The sequence below is a fragment of the Anomaloglossus baeobatrachus genome, chromosome 8 (assembly GCF_048569485.1).
Source record: "Anomaloglossus baeobatrachus isolate aAnoBae1 chromosome 8, aAnoBae1.hap1, whole genome shotgun sequence".
In the NCBI taxonomy this organism is placed as follows: Eukaryota; Metazoa; Chordata; class Amphibia; order Anura; family Aromobatidae; genus Anomaloglossus; species Anomaloglossus baeobatrachus.
The window spans coordinates 39,152,505-39,168,401 of record NC_134360.1 but is presented as its reverse complement, the minus strand read 5'-3'; the positions used below and the strand labels follow the sequence as shown (position 1 = coordinate 39,168,401).

General features: G+C 49.8%; 1 protein-coding gene across 1 annotated transcript in view; it reads left to right on the top strand.

The window, feature by feature from the left end:
* The window catches only part of NCKIPSD (NCK interacting protein with SH3 domain), a 104,347-nt gene that overhangs the window by 22,163 nt on the left and 66,287 nt on the right, over positions 1–15,897 (top strand). The window contains exon 2 of the mRNA XM_075321492.1: positions 12,785–12,897. Within this exon, the coding sequence (XP_075177607.1) occupies positions 12,785–12,897 (113 nt within the window). The remainder of the gene's footprint in view (positions 1–12,784; positions 12,898–15,897) is intronic.

The window sequence follows — 15,897 nt, the reverse complement described above, 5'->3', positions numbered from 1 at the left end:
CCGGAGCTCCGCACTCATCGTCCGCTCCAGTGTACACCGGCTCCCAGTACACATGTGCAGGGAACCGGCATACACTGCGGTCAATAATGAAGTGTCATGCAGCGGTGAAAGAGTTAAAGACACTGCAAGACACTTCATTATAGGCAGCGGGCACCCCCAGAAGAGAGAAGACAGAAGAAAGAAGACCCCGCAGTCATACTCGCCAGACGCCGACCGGGAGCAGGTGAGCGCATCAAGGTCCTGCAGCAGCGGAACACACACACACGCACACACATAAGAACAGACACACACACATCAGATCACACTCACTCTCACACACACATCAGATCGCATCCACACACAACAACATCCAGTGATATCGCTTACTTCTCGGCGGTGATACTGTGCGTGCAGTGACCTTCCAGGACCTGCCGGTGGATCACCTGGCCGGAAGCATGTGGTATCTCCGGATGTTGTGAGTGTGCGAGCGCGTGTGTGCGTGTATGCGATCGGGTGTGTGCGTGTATGCGATCGGGTGTGTGCGTGTGTTCTGATGTGTGAGTGTATGCGATCGGATCTGTGAGTGTCGGCAGAGGAGCACGGCGTGCAGCACAGCTGCTGGGACCGCCCACCGGAGGGCACAGGGAGAAGTGGGGTGTGAGTGTATGCGATCAGATGTATGCGTGTATACTGTCTGACTGTGGAGCACAATGGGGAGTGTGCAGCATGGGGGATGGAGCACGATGGGGGGTGTGCAGCATGGGGGATGGAGCACGATGGGGGATGGAGCACGATGGGGGGTGCGCAGCATGGGGGATGGAGCACGATGGGGAGTGCGCAGCATGGGGGATGGAGCACGATGGGGAGTGCGCAGCATGGGGGATGGAGCACGATGGGGAGTGCGCAGCATGGGGGATGGAGCACAATGGGGAGTGCGCAGCATGGGGGATGGAGCACAATGGGGAGTGCGCAGCATGGGGGATGGAACACGATGGGGAGTGCGCAGCATGGTGGATGGAGCACGATGGGGAGTGCGCAGCATGGGGGATGGAGCATGATGGGGGGTGCGCAGCATGGGGGATGGAGCACGATGGGGGATGGAGCACGATGGGGGTGCACACCTCCCCCCAAAACACACACAGCGCCACACGCGCACCGCACAACACACCACACACACACTGGGAACCACAAACACCGCCCTACACAGACAACGCCGCACACACACAACACCCAACACACAAACGCCGCGGCATACACAAATATACGCACATACTGCGCAACACACACACTGCACAAAACATACCTCCCCCAAAACACACACACGCACTCCACACACAGAACGCTGTAGACACACAGCGCTACACACACAACGCAACACACACAACGCAACACACATATAACACCGTTCTCACACACACCCCCACCTAGACAACACCCAGAAGATGTACAGCGCCCTACACAAACACTGGCAACTACACACAACAACATCGATATATATAACAAAAAACATACATTAACTACACAATAAATTCTAGAATACCCGATGCGTTAAAATCCAGCCACCTTCTAGTTTATTCATAAAGTTTGAGGAAGAATGGAACAATACAGAGTTGAGATTTTCCCAAATTGTTGTTTATAGTTAGGGTCAGAAATATTTGAACAGTGACAAGTTTTGGCATTTCAGCTGTTTACCAAACACATTCAAGATACAGTTATATAATCAATCTGGGCCTAAAGTGCAGACTCTCAAACATCCCAAGAAGCACTGTGCAAGCAATAATAATGAAATGGAAGGAGTATCATACCACTGCAAATCTACCAAGACCCGGCCGTCCATCCAAACTTTCATCTCCAACAAGGAGAAGACTGATCAGAGATGCAGCCAAGAGGCCCATGATCACTCTGGATGACCTGCAGAGATCTACAGCTGAGTTGGGAGAGTCTGTCCATAGGACAACAATCAGCCGTGCACTGCACAAATCTGGCCTTTATGGAAGAGAGGCAAGAAGAAAGCCATTTCTCAAAGAAATCCATAAAAATTGTCTTTTAAAGTTTGCCACAAGCCACCTGGGAGACACCCCAAACATGTGGAAGAAGGTCCTTTGTTCAGATGAAACCAAAATCGAATGCACAATGCCAACCGATATGATTGGCGTAAAAGCAACACCGCTCATCACCCTGAACCCACCATTCCCACTGTCCAACATGGTGGTGGCAGCATCATGCTTTGGGCCTGCTTTTCTTCAGCAGGGACAGGGAAGATTGTTAAAGTTGATGAGAAGATGGATGAAGCCAAATACAGGACCATTCTTGAAGAAAACCTGTTGGAGTCTGCAAAAGACCTGAGACTGGGACAGAGATTTGTCTTCCAACAAGACAATGATCCCAAACACAAGGCAAAATCTACAATGGAATGGTACACAAATAAACGTATCCAGGTGTTAGAATGGCCAAGTCACAGTCCAGACCTGAACCCAATCGAGAATCTGTGGAAAGAGCTGAAAACTGCTGTTCACAAACGCCTCCATCCAACCTCACTCAGCTCCAGCTGTTTACAAAGGAAGAATGGGCGAGAATTTCAGTCTCTCCATGTGCAAAACTGATAGACATTCCCCAAGAGACTTGTGCTGTTATCGTAGCAAAAAGTGGCGCTACAAAGTATTAACTTAAAGGGGATGAATAATATTGCACGGCCCAATTTTCAGTTTATTTTTTAAAAAGGTTTTAAAATAAGCAATAAATTTAGTTAAACTTCACAATTGTGTCCACTTGTTGTTGATTCTTCACCAGAACATTAACATTTTTATCTTTATGTTTGAAGCCTGAAATGTGGGAAAAGGTTGAAAAAAATCAAGGGGCCGAATACTTTTGCAAGGCACTGTGTGTTTGGCACAGTCATACATGAACATGGGAGGTATGAAGTCCGTCGGTTCATGTAATACCTGTTTCTGCAGGGAGGATCACTCCGATAAAGTCCCTCTCCTGAGAGTTACTGCTGTCCACCTCCACATCCGAAGCCCCCTGTACTACTGGCAATTATGAATTCTTGTATCTGTGGATTTCTCCACACAGCGGACTCCTCATCTTCTATTAATTCAGGATCTTTGCCTTCCTCCAGAAATTCATATAACGGTCCCATGAAGTGAGATGCTAATTAATGTCAGAGATTAATCACAGAGTTCTGCTCCGCCATGCTTCAGCAGGTTGTTTGCTTCATGTCGGATGGTGCGGTGGGTCAGGGTTAGAGCGTCGGGCGGAGGGAGAGCTCCCCTCGTGTTACATGGAAGGACCAGATGCTAATTAGATTATGTGCTTTCCGAAAAACTGTACTAAAGGCTTCCTCAGCTGACATCGATCATTTATGATCGCTTTCATCTTCGTTTTTTTATTTTCACGTCTGCCTTACATTCATAGTGTTTATATAAATGTGCATGTGGGGGGCTAAAATGTTTCAGCAGTCACCCCTGTCCTTGTCTCTAGAAGAAATGTCAGGTTTCTTTGATCATGTTCATGATCAATGATCATGTGGGAAGTGAGAAGATATGAGCGCAGAAGGGATGAGGGAGAGAAGAAGATAGCAGAAGAGAATTTGAGGGTTGTGGGAACGAAGAGAGGAGCACTTGAAGATCTGAGCACTCGAGGGATGATGGGGGAGAGAAGAGCTGAATACACAAGGAATGGGAGAGGAGAAGAGCCTTCTAGGGATGAGGGGAGAAGAGTGCTGGAGGAATGGAGGGAAAACAAAAGAGCACTTAAAAGATGGGCGAAATAGAGCGCTTGAAGAATTGGGGGGAGAAGAGCGCTTGAAGAATGGGTGGTGGAGGGAAGAGCGCTTGAAGAAATGGGAGAGAAGAGAGCTTGGAGAATGCGTGGGGGAGAGAAGAGAGCTTGGAGAATGCGTGGGGGAGAGAAGAGCGCTTGGAGAATGCGTGGGGGAGAGGAGCGCTTGGAGAATGCGTGGGGGAGGGAAGAGCGCTTGGAGAATGCGTGGGGGAGGGAAGAGCGCTTGGAGAATGCGTGGGGGAGGGAAGAGCGCTTGGAGAATGCGTGGGGGAGGGAAGAGCGCTTGGAGAATGCGTGGGGGAGGGAAGAGCGCTTGGAGAATGCGTGGGGGAGGGAAGAGCGCTTGGAGAATGCGTGGGGGAGGGAAGAGCGCTTGGAGAATGCGTGGGGGAGGGAAGAGCGCTTGGAGAATGCGTGGGGGAGGGAAGAGCGCTTGGAGAATGCGTGGGGGAGGGAAGAGCGCTTGGAGAATGCGTGGGGGAGGGAAGAGCGCTTGGAGAATGCGTGGGGGAGGGAAGAGCGCTTGGAGAATGCGTGGGGGAGGGAAGAGCGCTTGGAGAATGCGTGGGGGAGGGAAGAGCGCTTGGAGAATGCGTGGGGGAGGGAAGAGCGCTTGGAGAATGCGTGGGGGAGGGAAGAGCGCTTGGAGAATGCGTGGGGGAGGGAAGAGCGCTTGGAGAATGCGTGGGGGAGGGAAGAGCGCTTGGAGAATGCGTGGGGGAGGGAAGAGCGCTTGGAGAATGCGTGGGGGAGGGAAGAGCGCTTGGAGAATGCGTGGGGGAGGGAAGAGCGCTTGGAGAATGCGTGGGGGAGGGAAGAGCGCTTGGAGAATGCGTGGGGGAGGGAAGAGCGCTTGGAGAATGCGTGGGGGAGGGAAGAGCGCTTGGAGAATGCGTGGGGGAGGGAAGAGCGCTTGGAGAATGCGTGGGGGAGGGAAGAGCTGAATACACAAGGAATGGGGGAGGAGAAGAGCCTTCTAGGGATGAGGGGAGAAGAGGAGTGCTGGAGAAATGGAGGGAAAACAAAAGAGCACTTTAAAGATGGGGGAAATAGAAGAGCGCTTGAAGAATTGGGGGGAGAAGAGCGCTTGAAGAATGGGTGAGGGAGAGAAGAGCGCTTGGAGAATGCGTGGGGGAGGGAAGAGCGCTTGGAGAATGCGTGGGGGAGGCAAGAGCGCTTGGAGAATGCGTGGGGGAGGCAAGAGCGCTTGGAGAATGCGTGGGGGAGGCAAGAGCGCTTGGAGAATGCGTGGGGGAGGCAAGAGCGCTTGGAGAATGCGTGGGGGAGGCAAGAGCGCTTGGAGAATGCGTGGGGGAGGCAAGAGCGCTTGGAGAATGCGTGGGGGAGGCAAGAGCGCTTGGAGAATGCGTGGGGGAGGCAAGAGCGCTTGGAGAATGCGTGGGGGAGGCAAGAGCGCTTGGAGAATGCGTGGGGGAGGCAAGAGCGCTTGGAGAATGCGTGGGGGAGGCAAGAGCGCTTGGAGAATGCGTGGGGGAGGCAAGAGCGCTTGGAGAATGCGTGGGGGAGGCAAGAGCGCTTGGAGAATGCGTGGGGGAGGCAAGAGCGCTTGGAGAATGCGTGGGGGAGGCAAGAGCGCTTGGAGAATGCGTGGGGGAGGCAAGAGCGCTTGGAGAATGCGTGGGGGAGGCAAGAGCGCTTGGAGAATGCGTGGGGGAGGCAAGAGCGCTTGGAGAATGCGTGGGGGAGGCAAGAGCGCTTGGAGAATGCGTGGGGGAGGCAAGAGCGCTTGGAGAATGCGTGGGGGAGGCAAGAGCGCTTGGAGAATGCGTGGGGGAGGCAAGAGCGCTTGGAGAATGCGTGGGGGAGGCAAGAGCGCTTGGAGAATGCGTGGGGGAGGCAAGAGCGCTTGGAGAATGCGTGGGGGAGGCAAGAGCGCTTGGAGAATGCGTGGGGGAGGCAAGAGCGCTTGGAGAATGCGTGGGGGAGGGCAGAGCGCTTGGAGAATGCGTGGGGGAGGCAAGAGCGCTTGGAGAATGCGTGGGGGAGGGCAGAGCGCTTGGAGAATGCGTGGGGGAGGGCAGAGCGCTTGGAGAATGCGTGGGGGAGGGCAGAGCGCTTGGAGAATGCGTGGGGGAGGGCAGAGCGCTTGGAGAATGCGTGGGGGAGGGCAGAGCGCTTGGAGAATGCGTGGGGGAGGGCAGAGCGCTTGGAGAATGCGTGGGGGAGGGCAGAGCGCTTGGAGAATGCGTGGGGGAGGGCAGAGCGCTTGGAGAATGCGTGGGGGAGGGCAGAGCGCTTGGAGAATGCGTGGGGGAGGGCAGAGCGCTTGGAGAATGCGTGGTGGAGGGCAGAGCGCTTGGAGAATGCGTGGGGGAGGGAAGAGCGCTACTTGAAGAATGGGTGAGGGAAAGTATAGCGCTACTTGTGAGGGAAAGTATAGCGCTAGAAGAGCGCTTGAAGAATGGGAGAGAAGAGCGCTTGGAGAATGGGTGGGGGAGAGAAGAGCGTTCTAGAGATGGAAGGGAAGAAGAAGAACGAACTCCCACTTCACTAGGGAGAATAAATCCGCGCTGCGTCCCCTTTATTCTCAGGATCACTGGGGCTCCCGGAAGTCAAACATTTATTGATCATAAAGTGATGCATTAGCCTTGTGATGGGAATATCCCTTTAATCCAAGTTTCGAATGTACATGAAGTGTTAGGAGGTGCAGGTGGAATATTAGATGTGAAATCTTATCTCCTCTTCGGAGAGTGACATTTATTTAGTGGTACTGTTTTAAGATCTGTGTGCCACAATTAGACATGAGTCGCTCCTGATTGACACTTTGGACCCCAGTGTTTGCTAAGCAGCGGCCCAAATGTGCATCCAGGCGCCCATCAGCAAACTCCCGACTCCCACACTCCCTGCTCCACGAAAACCTCTGCTCCCAGATGAGTGATAATCAGAGACCGGAGTTGGAGGGTATGGAGTTGCCTTTTAAATTGGGTTATTTAGCTCCATAATTAATATGCTCTCTCTGAGCACCTTCAGTTTTCAGTTGGCCACCAGTTATCCTATGGCAATGGTCATCTTAATTTAAAGGGGTGTGTCTGAAGTTGTCTATGTATATTTTGACATTTTCTTTGTGCAGAAATCTAACATTTTTGAATTTTTCATTTTTTCCCTCTCCATTTTCCGGCCCTCCTTTCTCTCCCACACAAATGATGATGTCTGCTGTAGCTCAATATTAATCTGTCATAGCGAGCACATCTGCGGCTTATTCCTTCATTTCCCCTGTTGCTTCTTTTCCTGTTTTCTCCTTTCTATAAATGCTGACGGCGAACCTTCCCCGGCTGCAAAGAGACTGTGGAACTGCTGCAGGCGAAGTGTGGGACCGGCGTCCTCCTGGTTCTTATCGATCTGTCAGCAGGACCAGCTCGGGGGAAGATGAAGAAGGAATGTGGAAAAAACAAACAGATTGATATTTTTTTTTCCATAACAAAGTGTGTGGTTTCTTTTTTAGTAATAAGATATTTTTTTTTTTTTTTTAATGCCAATTTAATATTGGAAAAGGATGCAAGGATGAGGTCCGGCACGATGATGCTATGGATAGCGTTATGGATCCTAGGGGAACAGAAGGTGAAAAATCCATTATAGACTCTGGATCACAATTGGAAAGCATGCGGAGTCCCTATTCTTGATAAGGAAGAATTAGTGACTCTTTGGTATTAAACGACTCAGCGACTTGTTTCCAGGCGACATACAATCCCGTCGTCCCGCTGCCACAGTCGCAAGTTGTGATGGTAAACTGGCTCACACTGAAAACCAATAGTGAGGGATCTTTGTCTGGTTGAGGTGGCAGACATTTGTAGCTCGCAGCGAAACCTCACTCGCAATCCCTACTTTTGATGTGACCGCTTGACATGTTACGTATGCACAAGTCTTGGCCTTAATACACATTTTTGCCTGAAAGTTGTTAATTTTTTTTTTTTTTTTTTATTAAAAAAATAAATAATTTAAAAAATAAAATTAAAATACACCCACCCCCAATATATATTATACCAAATATATATCTAATATATAAAGGTGTGTGTGTGTGTGTGTGTGTGTGTGTGTGTGTGTGTGTGTGTGTGTGTGTGTGTGTGTGTGTGTGTGTGTGTGTGTGTGTGTGTGTATATGTATATGTCCGGGATTGGCATCTGCACCGTTGCAGCTACAGCCACAAAATTTTGCACACTCACACTTCTGGACCCCGAGAGCGTCATAGGCTATGTTTTGAGGGGAAATTTTAACCCCGCGCTTTTACAGGTATTCGCCAAAAAACCTGCCTCCATTAAAGCGAATAGAGCTGGGAGCTGCAGTGCAGCCAGAACTTCAGAAGAATGCGCAGCCACGCCCTTATATGGAATGTTGGCGTGTCACAATGCAGTCAGGGAAAGAGACACACAGACAGGGAAAGAGGCAGACACAGGGTAAGAAACAGACATAGACAGGGTAAAATAAAGACACAAAGAGACAGACACAGGGAAACAGACAGACAGGGAAAGAGGGGAAAAGAGACGGACAGAGGGGAAAAGAGACGGACAGAGGGGAAAAGAGACGGACAGAGGGGTAAAGAGACGGACAGAGGGGTAAAGAGACGGACAGAGGGGTAAAGAGACGGACAGAGGGGTAAAGAGACGGACAGAGGGGTAAAGAGACGGACAGAGGGGTAAAGAGACGGACAGAGGGGTAAAGAGACGGACAGAGGGGAAAAGAGACGGACAGAGGGGAAAAGAGACGGACAGACAGAGGAAAAGAGACGGACAGGGAAAGAGAGAGACAGAGAGAGCTATACAGAGGGGGAGACAGACAGAGAATGGGAGAGAAACAGAGAGACAGTTACTATCCCGGGCGTTAATACATTCGATTTATACATTCTATCCCGGGAATGTTAATACATTTTATTTTGTTAACAACAGTTATAGGGTAGTATTATTATTATTATTATTATTATTATTATTATTATTATTATAGTGCCATTTATTCCATGGCGCTTTACAAGTGAAAGGGTGTACGTACAACAATCATTAACAGTACAAAACAGACTGGTACAGGAGGAGAGAGGACCCTGCCCGTGAGGGCTCACAGTCTATAGGGAATGGGTGAGGGTACAATAGGTGAGGACAGAGCTGGTTGCGCAGTGGTCTACTGGACTGAGGGCTATTGTAGGCTTGTTGGAAGAGGTGGGTCTTGAGGTTCCTCTTGAAGCTTTCTACGGTAGGGGAGAGTCTGATGTGCTGAGGTAGAGCGTTCCAGAGTATGGGGGATGCACGTGAGAAATCTTGTATATGCGATTGTGGGAAGAGGAGATAAGGGAGGAGCAGAGAAGGAGATCTTGTGAGTACAGCTACTAGCAAAAATTAGGAGACGAGTGCACAGTTTTATAAACATCAGCTTCTCCACGTCTGACAGCTATTCCATTCCAGTGTCGGTTGAATTACAACCAGAGTACACCTCATTCTACTTAGGCTACGTTCACACATCAGTTTTTTTCCATCAGGAACAATCCGGAAAAAAATGGATAAAACTGATCCGGCACCGGATCCGTTTTATCCCCATTGATTTGTATTAGCGCCGGATTGTGCCCGATGGCCTTGCGTTGCATCCAGCTTTTGCCGGATCCGTCATAATTGGATAATGCTGTGGCCGGATAGAACATCTCTTCTAACGTTTTTTTTGTCTCTGACAAAAAAAAACGCATCGCGCCAGATCCGGCGTAATTTACAATGGAAGCCTATGGACGCTGGATCCGGCGTAATGTGGCAAAAAATGGATGCGGCCGCTAGATACGTTTTTGTAAACTGAGCATGCGCCAATTTATTGAAGAAAAAAAAAAACGGCTCCAGCAAAAAGGACAAAATGGATGCGCCGGATCTGTTTTTTTGACGGATCAGGTATACCAGATCCGTTAAAAAGAAAAAAAAAAAAAGGATCAGGCGCATCCGTTTTTGCATATTCTGCGTCGGATCCGTTGCATCAGGCACACGCCGGGTTGTGCCTGATGCCAAAAAACTGATGTGTGAAAGTAGCCTTAATTTGCTCCTGATTGGCTGATCACCTGAACCAAATCTATTTAACGAGAGAAAGTATAAAAAACACTGCTGTGGTCTTCACAATCCTCTTGCAATAGGACAAGCTGGATGGCAAAACAAGTGCTAGTAATATCCCAAAAGTAATAGGAATGAAAAAATAACTTTTAACCATGCCAAAGGAGTTGAAAAGAAAAGACTTGAGAGAGGAAAAAAAAAGGTTTACTAGCAGAGGGATACAGTGAGCGTCATGTTGCCTCCATCCTTAAAATTTCTAAGACCGCAGTCCATTACAACAAGGTTGTTTTGGGATAACAAAGCTACAGACCGACAGAAGGCGAAAGCGACTCTCCTCTGACCAGGATGACCGTCATCTTAATCGAAAAAAAAAGGCTTTTTTTTTTTTTTTTCTTCCCCCTTACCTTTCAGGAAGCGTTTTCAGCAGTCTCATTATCATCACAGCCAGGATTACAATGAAAGGCAGCAACACCTCTATACACAGCAGATAACACAGGATCCACCAATGTGTGAAAGTTGAAGATTACTAATTTTATATAATATAATTTTATTTTTTTAAATTTATTTTAAAGATCATGTTTTTACATCTATACATGACTGATATCCGCTGTTAAGTCTCCGCTGCGCTGTTTTAACCTGCAGACGTCAGCAGCACAGCCAGGTGTAGTAGTGCTGTACAGGGAATTTCCTGAGACGCCCCTGCTCTGTTTTCTGCGTCTTGGACGGTGATCAGATTATATGTAGAACCTTATTTCCCCCCCATTATCACTCATCACCTCGCTGTCAGCGGCCTCTGGGACCGAGCGTCCCCGTTATTTTTACCAAGATGGGTTTATTTCAGCATAGGATCTAAATATATTCACATTTCAGCGGCGTCTGCTATCCCCAAAATGTCTGAGCGTATTACAGAGACGGGAACCGAGTGGAGACAATGTCACGGGCTCCCAGCTGCTACATCGCTTTAAAGTGGAAGGTAATGAAGTGACATGATTGCATGTCGTCAGGCCGGAGAGACGGGGGCAGCGCTTACCTGGCCCAGATAACACCAGAGAAAATCCGAGGGTTAGAAGGAGGTATATAATGACCTGGAAAAAAAGGCAATAATTCAATTATTTAGGACAATTTTGACATCAGAAATGTTACTTGTTACCTTGGTTACAGAGGACGTTCTACCATTTATACTATGGTGGCCTTTGCGAAATCGAAAACTGCATCACCTTTACTATTCTAGATGAATATGAGCTATAATTTGCCTCTAATGTGGCTATAGTGCCCCTCCCCTCCTAGTTGTGGCTATGGGCCCCCCCTCCTAGTTGTGGCTATGGGACCCCCTCCTAGTTGTGGCTATGGCCCCCCCTCCTAGTTGTGGCTCTAGTGCCCCTCTCCCCTCCTAGTTGTGGCTCTAGTGCCCCTCTCCCCTCCTAGTTGTGGCTCTAGTGCCCCTCTCCCCTCCTAGTTGTGGCTCTAGCGCCCCTCTCCCCTCCTAGTTGTGGCTCTAGCGCCCCTCTCCCCTCCTAGTTGTGGCTATAGCGCCCCTCTCCCCTCCTAGTTGTGGCTATAGCGCCCCTCTCCCCTCCTAGTTGTGGCTATAGTGCCCCTCTGCCCTCCTAGTTGTGGCTATAGTGCCCCTCTGCCCTCCTAGTTGTGGCTATAGTGCCCCTCTGCCCTCCTAGTTGTGGCTATAGTGCCCCTCTGCCCTCCTAGTTGTGGCTATAGTGCCCCTCTGCCCTCCTAGTTGTGGCTATAGTGCCCCTCTGCCCTCCTAGTTGTGGCTATAGTGCCCCTCTGCCCTCCTAGTTGTGGCTATAGTGCCCCTCTGCCCTCCTAGTTGTGGCTATAGTGCCCCTCTGCCCTCCTAGTTGTGGCTATAGTGCCCCTCTGCCCTCCTAGTTGTGGCTATAGTGCCCCTCTGCCCTCCTAGTTGTGGCTATAGTGCCCCTCTGCCCTCCTAGTTGTGGCTATAGTGCCCCTCTGCCCTCCTAGTTGTGGCTATAGTGCTAATTCCCCGCCCTCCTAGTTGTGGCTATAGTGCTAGTGCCCTGCCCTCCTAGTTGTGGCTATAGTGCCCCCCCTCCTAGTTGTGGCTGTAGTGCCCCTCTCCCCTTCTAGTTGTGGCTGTAGTGCCCCTCCTAGTTGTGGCTGTAGTGCCCCTCCTAGTTGTGGCTATAGTGCCAGTGCAACCCCCCTCCTAGTTGTGGCTATAGTGCCAGTGCACCCCCCCTCCTAGTTGTGGCTATAGTGCCCCCCCCTCCTAGTTGTGGCTATAGTGCCCCCCCCCTCCTAGTTGTGGCTATAGTGCCCCTCTCCCCTCCTAGTTGTGGCTATAGTGCTAATGCCCCGCCCTCCTAGTTGTGGCTATAGTGCCCCCCCTCCTAGTTGTGGCTATAGTGCCCCCCCTCCTAGTTGTGGCTATAGTGCCCCCCCCCCTCCTAGTTGTGGCTATAGTGCCCCTCTCCCCTCCTAGTTGTGGCTATAGTGATAATGCCCCGCCCTCCTAGTTGTGGCTATAGTGCCCCCCCTCCTAGTTGTGGCTATAGTGCCCCTCCCCTCCTAGTTGTGGCTATAGTGCCAGTGCAACCCTCCTCCTAGTTGTGGCTATAGTGCCAGTGCACCCCCCCTCCTAGTTGTGGCTATAGTGCACCCCCCTCCTAGTTGTGGCTATAGTGCCCCTTCCTAAATGTATTTATAGTGCCCCCCTAAGGTGTTTACAGTGCCTCCCTAAATGTGGCAATAGTGCCCCTTAATGTGCTTTCCACTTACTATAAATGAGAATTTTTTTGCTATATGGAGATGCATCCCTCCGCTTCTCTGCTTGTCAGTCTTGACTGTAGGTCTGGCATTGTATTCATGAATGAGCATACAGTCCTGATAGGTGATGGTGTGATCCTGTCTGTGCACCACATATTAGGCAGGTTATAGCTCTTTGAATTGTATCACTGATATTTATCACCTCATGTAAGGACTCCTGTCCGTTTTGTCTCCTCTTCATCCAGGTGCAAGAACAAGACGTTGTGCTCCAGTCGATCGATCGAGCTATTGAGGCTATTCACAATGCAGCCATGACCAATGGTAGTAAATACAACCTGGAGCAGAGAGATGTGCTGCAGTAAGTACTCACTCATGGATCATCTAGTGAGGATCTCACCCTGCAGCAAGAGCAAAAAACACCAACATATGTATACAGTGCCAGTCACAAGTCCGGACATACCTGCTCATGCAATGGTTTTATTGTTCTTATTCCTACGTGCACATTGTAGATTCAGTCTGAAGACTGCAAAATCTGGAAGGAAGGAACACCCATGAAAGCAAGGCATAAGAAAACCATGTGTGAAACATGCCAGAATGTGTTACACCTCAGATTCCTCAGTCTCCCCTTTTACTCTGTCAGCTTTACATCCCGTAGGCATTTACTCCAGCAGGTTCATCAGGTCGTCACCTGGAATAGCATCCTTCAGTCCAGGAGGAGTTCCCAAGGTTTTGATCTACTTTGCCTTCTCTCTGCATCCAAATCACCTAGTTGGCACCAAAAATCTTGCATTTTGACTCCTTCATTCACATTAGATTTCTACTGGTTTAATGTCTAGTCCTTTATGTTCCTCGTGGTGATGTCTGCTACTTGATTATCCTTTTATGTTTGCTGGTATTGTAAGTGCTGTCAGTTTGCAGTTTCTGAAGCTTGTAACTCTGATTAACTTATCCTCTGCAGCAGAGGTAGTTCTTGGTCTTCTTTTCCTGGGGCGGTTCTCATGAAAGCCAGTTTCATCATAGCGATTGATGGTTCTAGCAATCTTTCGGATCGACTGTCCATAATCTCTTAAAGTACTGATAATCTCTCATTTTTCTTTACTTGGTTGAGTGCTTCTTGCTATAATCTGGCTTATAACAATCGGGGAATAGGACTCGGCATTGTATGGAGCTGTGCACCAACACTGTATATACGAAATACACCTGATTGACGACAGCACTTTCTGAAAGCCGGTGATTGCACAAATGACCACTTGATCAGTTATTTTTGTCCGTGTTTCCATATGTGTTCCTTCTTTCCGTTGTTTTGCTGCCTTCAGTCTGATACTACAATGTGCACATTCCAAGGGGAGCCATTACATGAGCAGCTGTGTCCAAACTTTTAAATGGTAATCGCTCCCTCATAGATATTGGTTCTTTCTTCTGTCCCGCTTATTCCTTACAATTTCTCTTCTCTCCCCTTATCTATCACTTCTCCCTAGCATCCCTTCAGTAGTCTTTCTTCACTCTCCCCCACCCCCCCCCCATCACTTTTGGGCTCCCTCTTCAATCTTTTGCAACCCCCCCACCACCTCACCAACGTTTGCACTCTTTTCTCACTCTCATCCCTTGCTTGCTTTTATCTTCTCCGTCCCTTGCGCGCTCCCTTCCCTGCCCCGTCCCTTGCGCGCTCCCTTCCCTGCCCCGTCCCTTGCGCGCTCCCTTCTCTGCCCCGTCCCTTGCGCGCTCCCTTCCCTGCCCCGTCCCTTGCGCGCTGCCTTCCCTGCCCCGTCCCTTGCGCGCTGCCTTCCCTGCCCCGTCCCTTGCGCGCTGCCTTCCCTGCCCCGTCCCTTGCGCGCTGCCTTCCCTGCCCCGTCCCTTGCGCGCTGCCTTCCCTGCCCCGTCCCTTGCGCGCTGCCTTCCCTGCCCCGTCCCTTGCGCGCTGCCTTCCCTGCCCCGTTGTGATACCAATGTGATATGACTGAAGTTTGAATGACTATTAGATAGGGATCATAATCATAAAAGATAGGAGTGATCCCAGATATTATTTGACCTATCAATAATTCAGTATCAAAAAGATGTCCTTTGGAGGGCCAATATGATGACCAAAGAATACATGTCTTGAAGCAGTTTTCAAGATAAAGGAAGTAACATTCACAGTTCCACTTGCCGGAAACTTGTGGTTAGCTTAAAGACAGGTTTAAGGAAGCTTGCATATGAAATTTACGGCTCATTGCAATATTTCACTAAACTGTGGTCAGCCAGTTGACCACTGGCTAAATGTGCAGGAAATGTGCAGGAAGCTACTGGTGCCCACAGCAGCTTGTGGTCAAGTTACATGAACATGACTCAGCTGTCATATGCTGGTGACCATGTAAACCCAACCTGCAATATTTTCCTATAAAAAATACACCGAACTCGCTTAATGTTAGGGGAAAACCTTCCAGGACATTGAAGTGTACGTACGCACTGTTCCTGTGATGCAAGATGCCATGATGTTGATTCCTTTATCATTAACTCGAGTTCCCTCCGATGTGAAAGGATTGCTACAACAAACGGTAATGTTGATGCATATTTCTGTTATTGTATAAGTTTCTATGACTATAGTTCTTATGCCTATGTACCATTAACTATTCATGTCCTATTAAAATAAATAGTATCTTGCTATAAAGAATATTAGTATTCGTGCCTGATTAGGATATCAGTGAGCGCTTCGTAAGTACGGGCTTTCAGCCCCCTTTTTAGTAGAATTTAGCAAGACACCCGTCCCTTGCGCGCTGCCTTTCCTGCCCCGTCCCTTGCGCGCTGCCTTTCCTGCCCCGTCCCTTGCGCGCTGCCTTTCCTGCCCCGTCCCTTGCGCGCTGCCTTTCCTGCCCCGTCCCTTGCGCGCTGCCTTCCCTGCCCCGTCCCTTGCGCGCTGCCTTCCCTGCCCCGTCCCTTGCGCGCTGCCTTCCCTGCCCCGTCCCTTGCGCGCTGCCTTCCCTGCCCCGTCCCTTGCGCGCTGCCTTCCCTGCCCCGTCCCTTGCGCGCTGCCTTCCCTGCCCCGTCCCTTGCGCGCTGCCTTTCCTGCCCCGTCCCTTGCGCGCTCCCTTTCTTTTTTCTCACTTTTCAGACCCAAGTCCTCTAAATGCAGGACTAACCACCCAACACTTTTTTTTTTTCTCTCAACTGCAGTTCAAATATTTCCATGAAAGATGCTAAGTGTGGACAAGCTCGCATGTCTTTGTAGTGCTGGGGGGCCGCAGGCTGATGACCCTCAGTCTGTTGTATTGCTTACCTGTCTGCTTCCCTCAAACATTTTCTAGATTTAGCTTTCTCCTTTCAGTTACTGACCTAATAAGTTATTGAAGTATTTTCTAACTCCCTTTTCTTTAATATACAG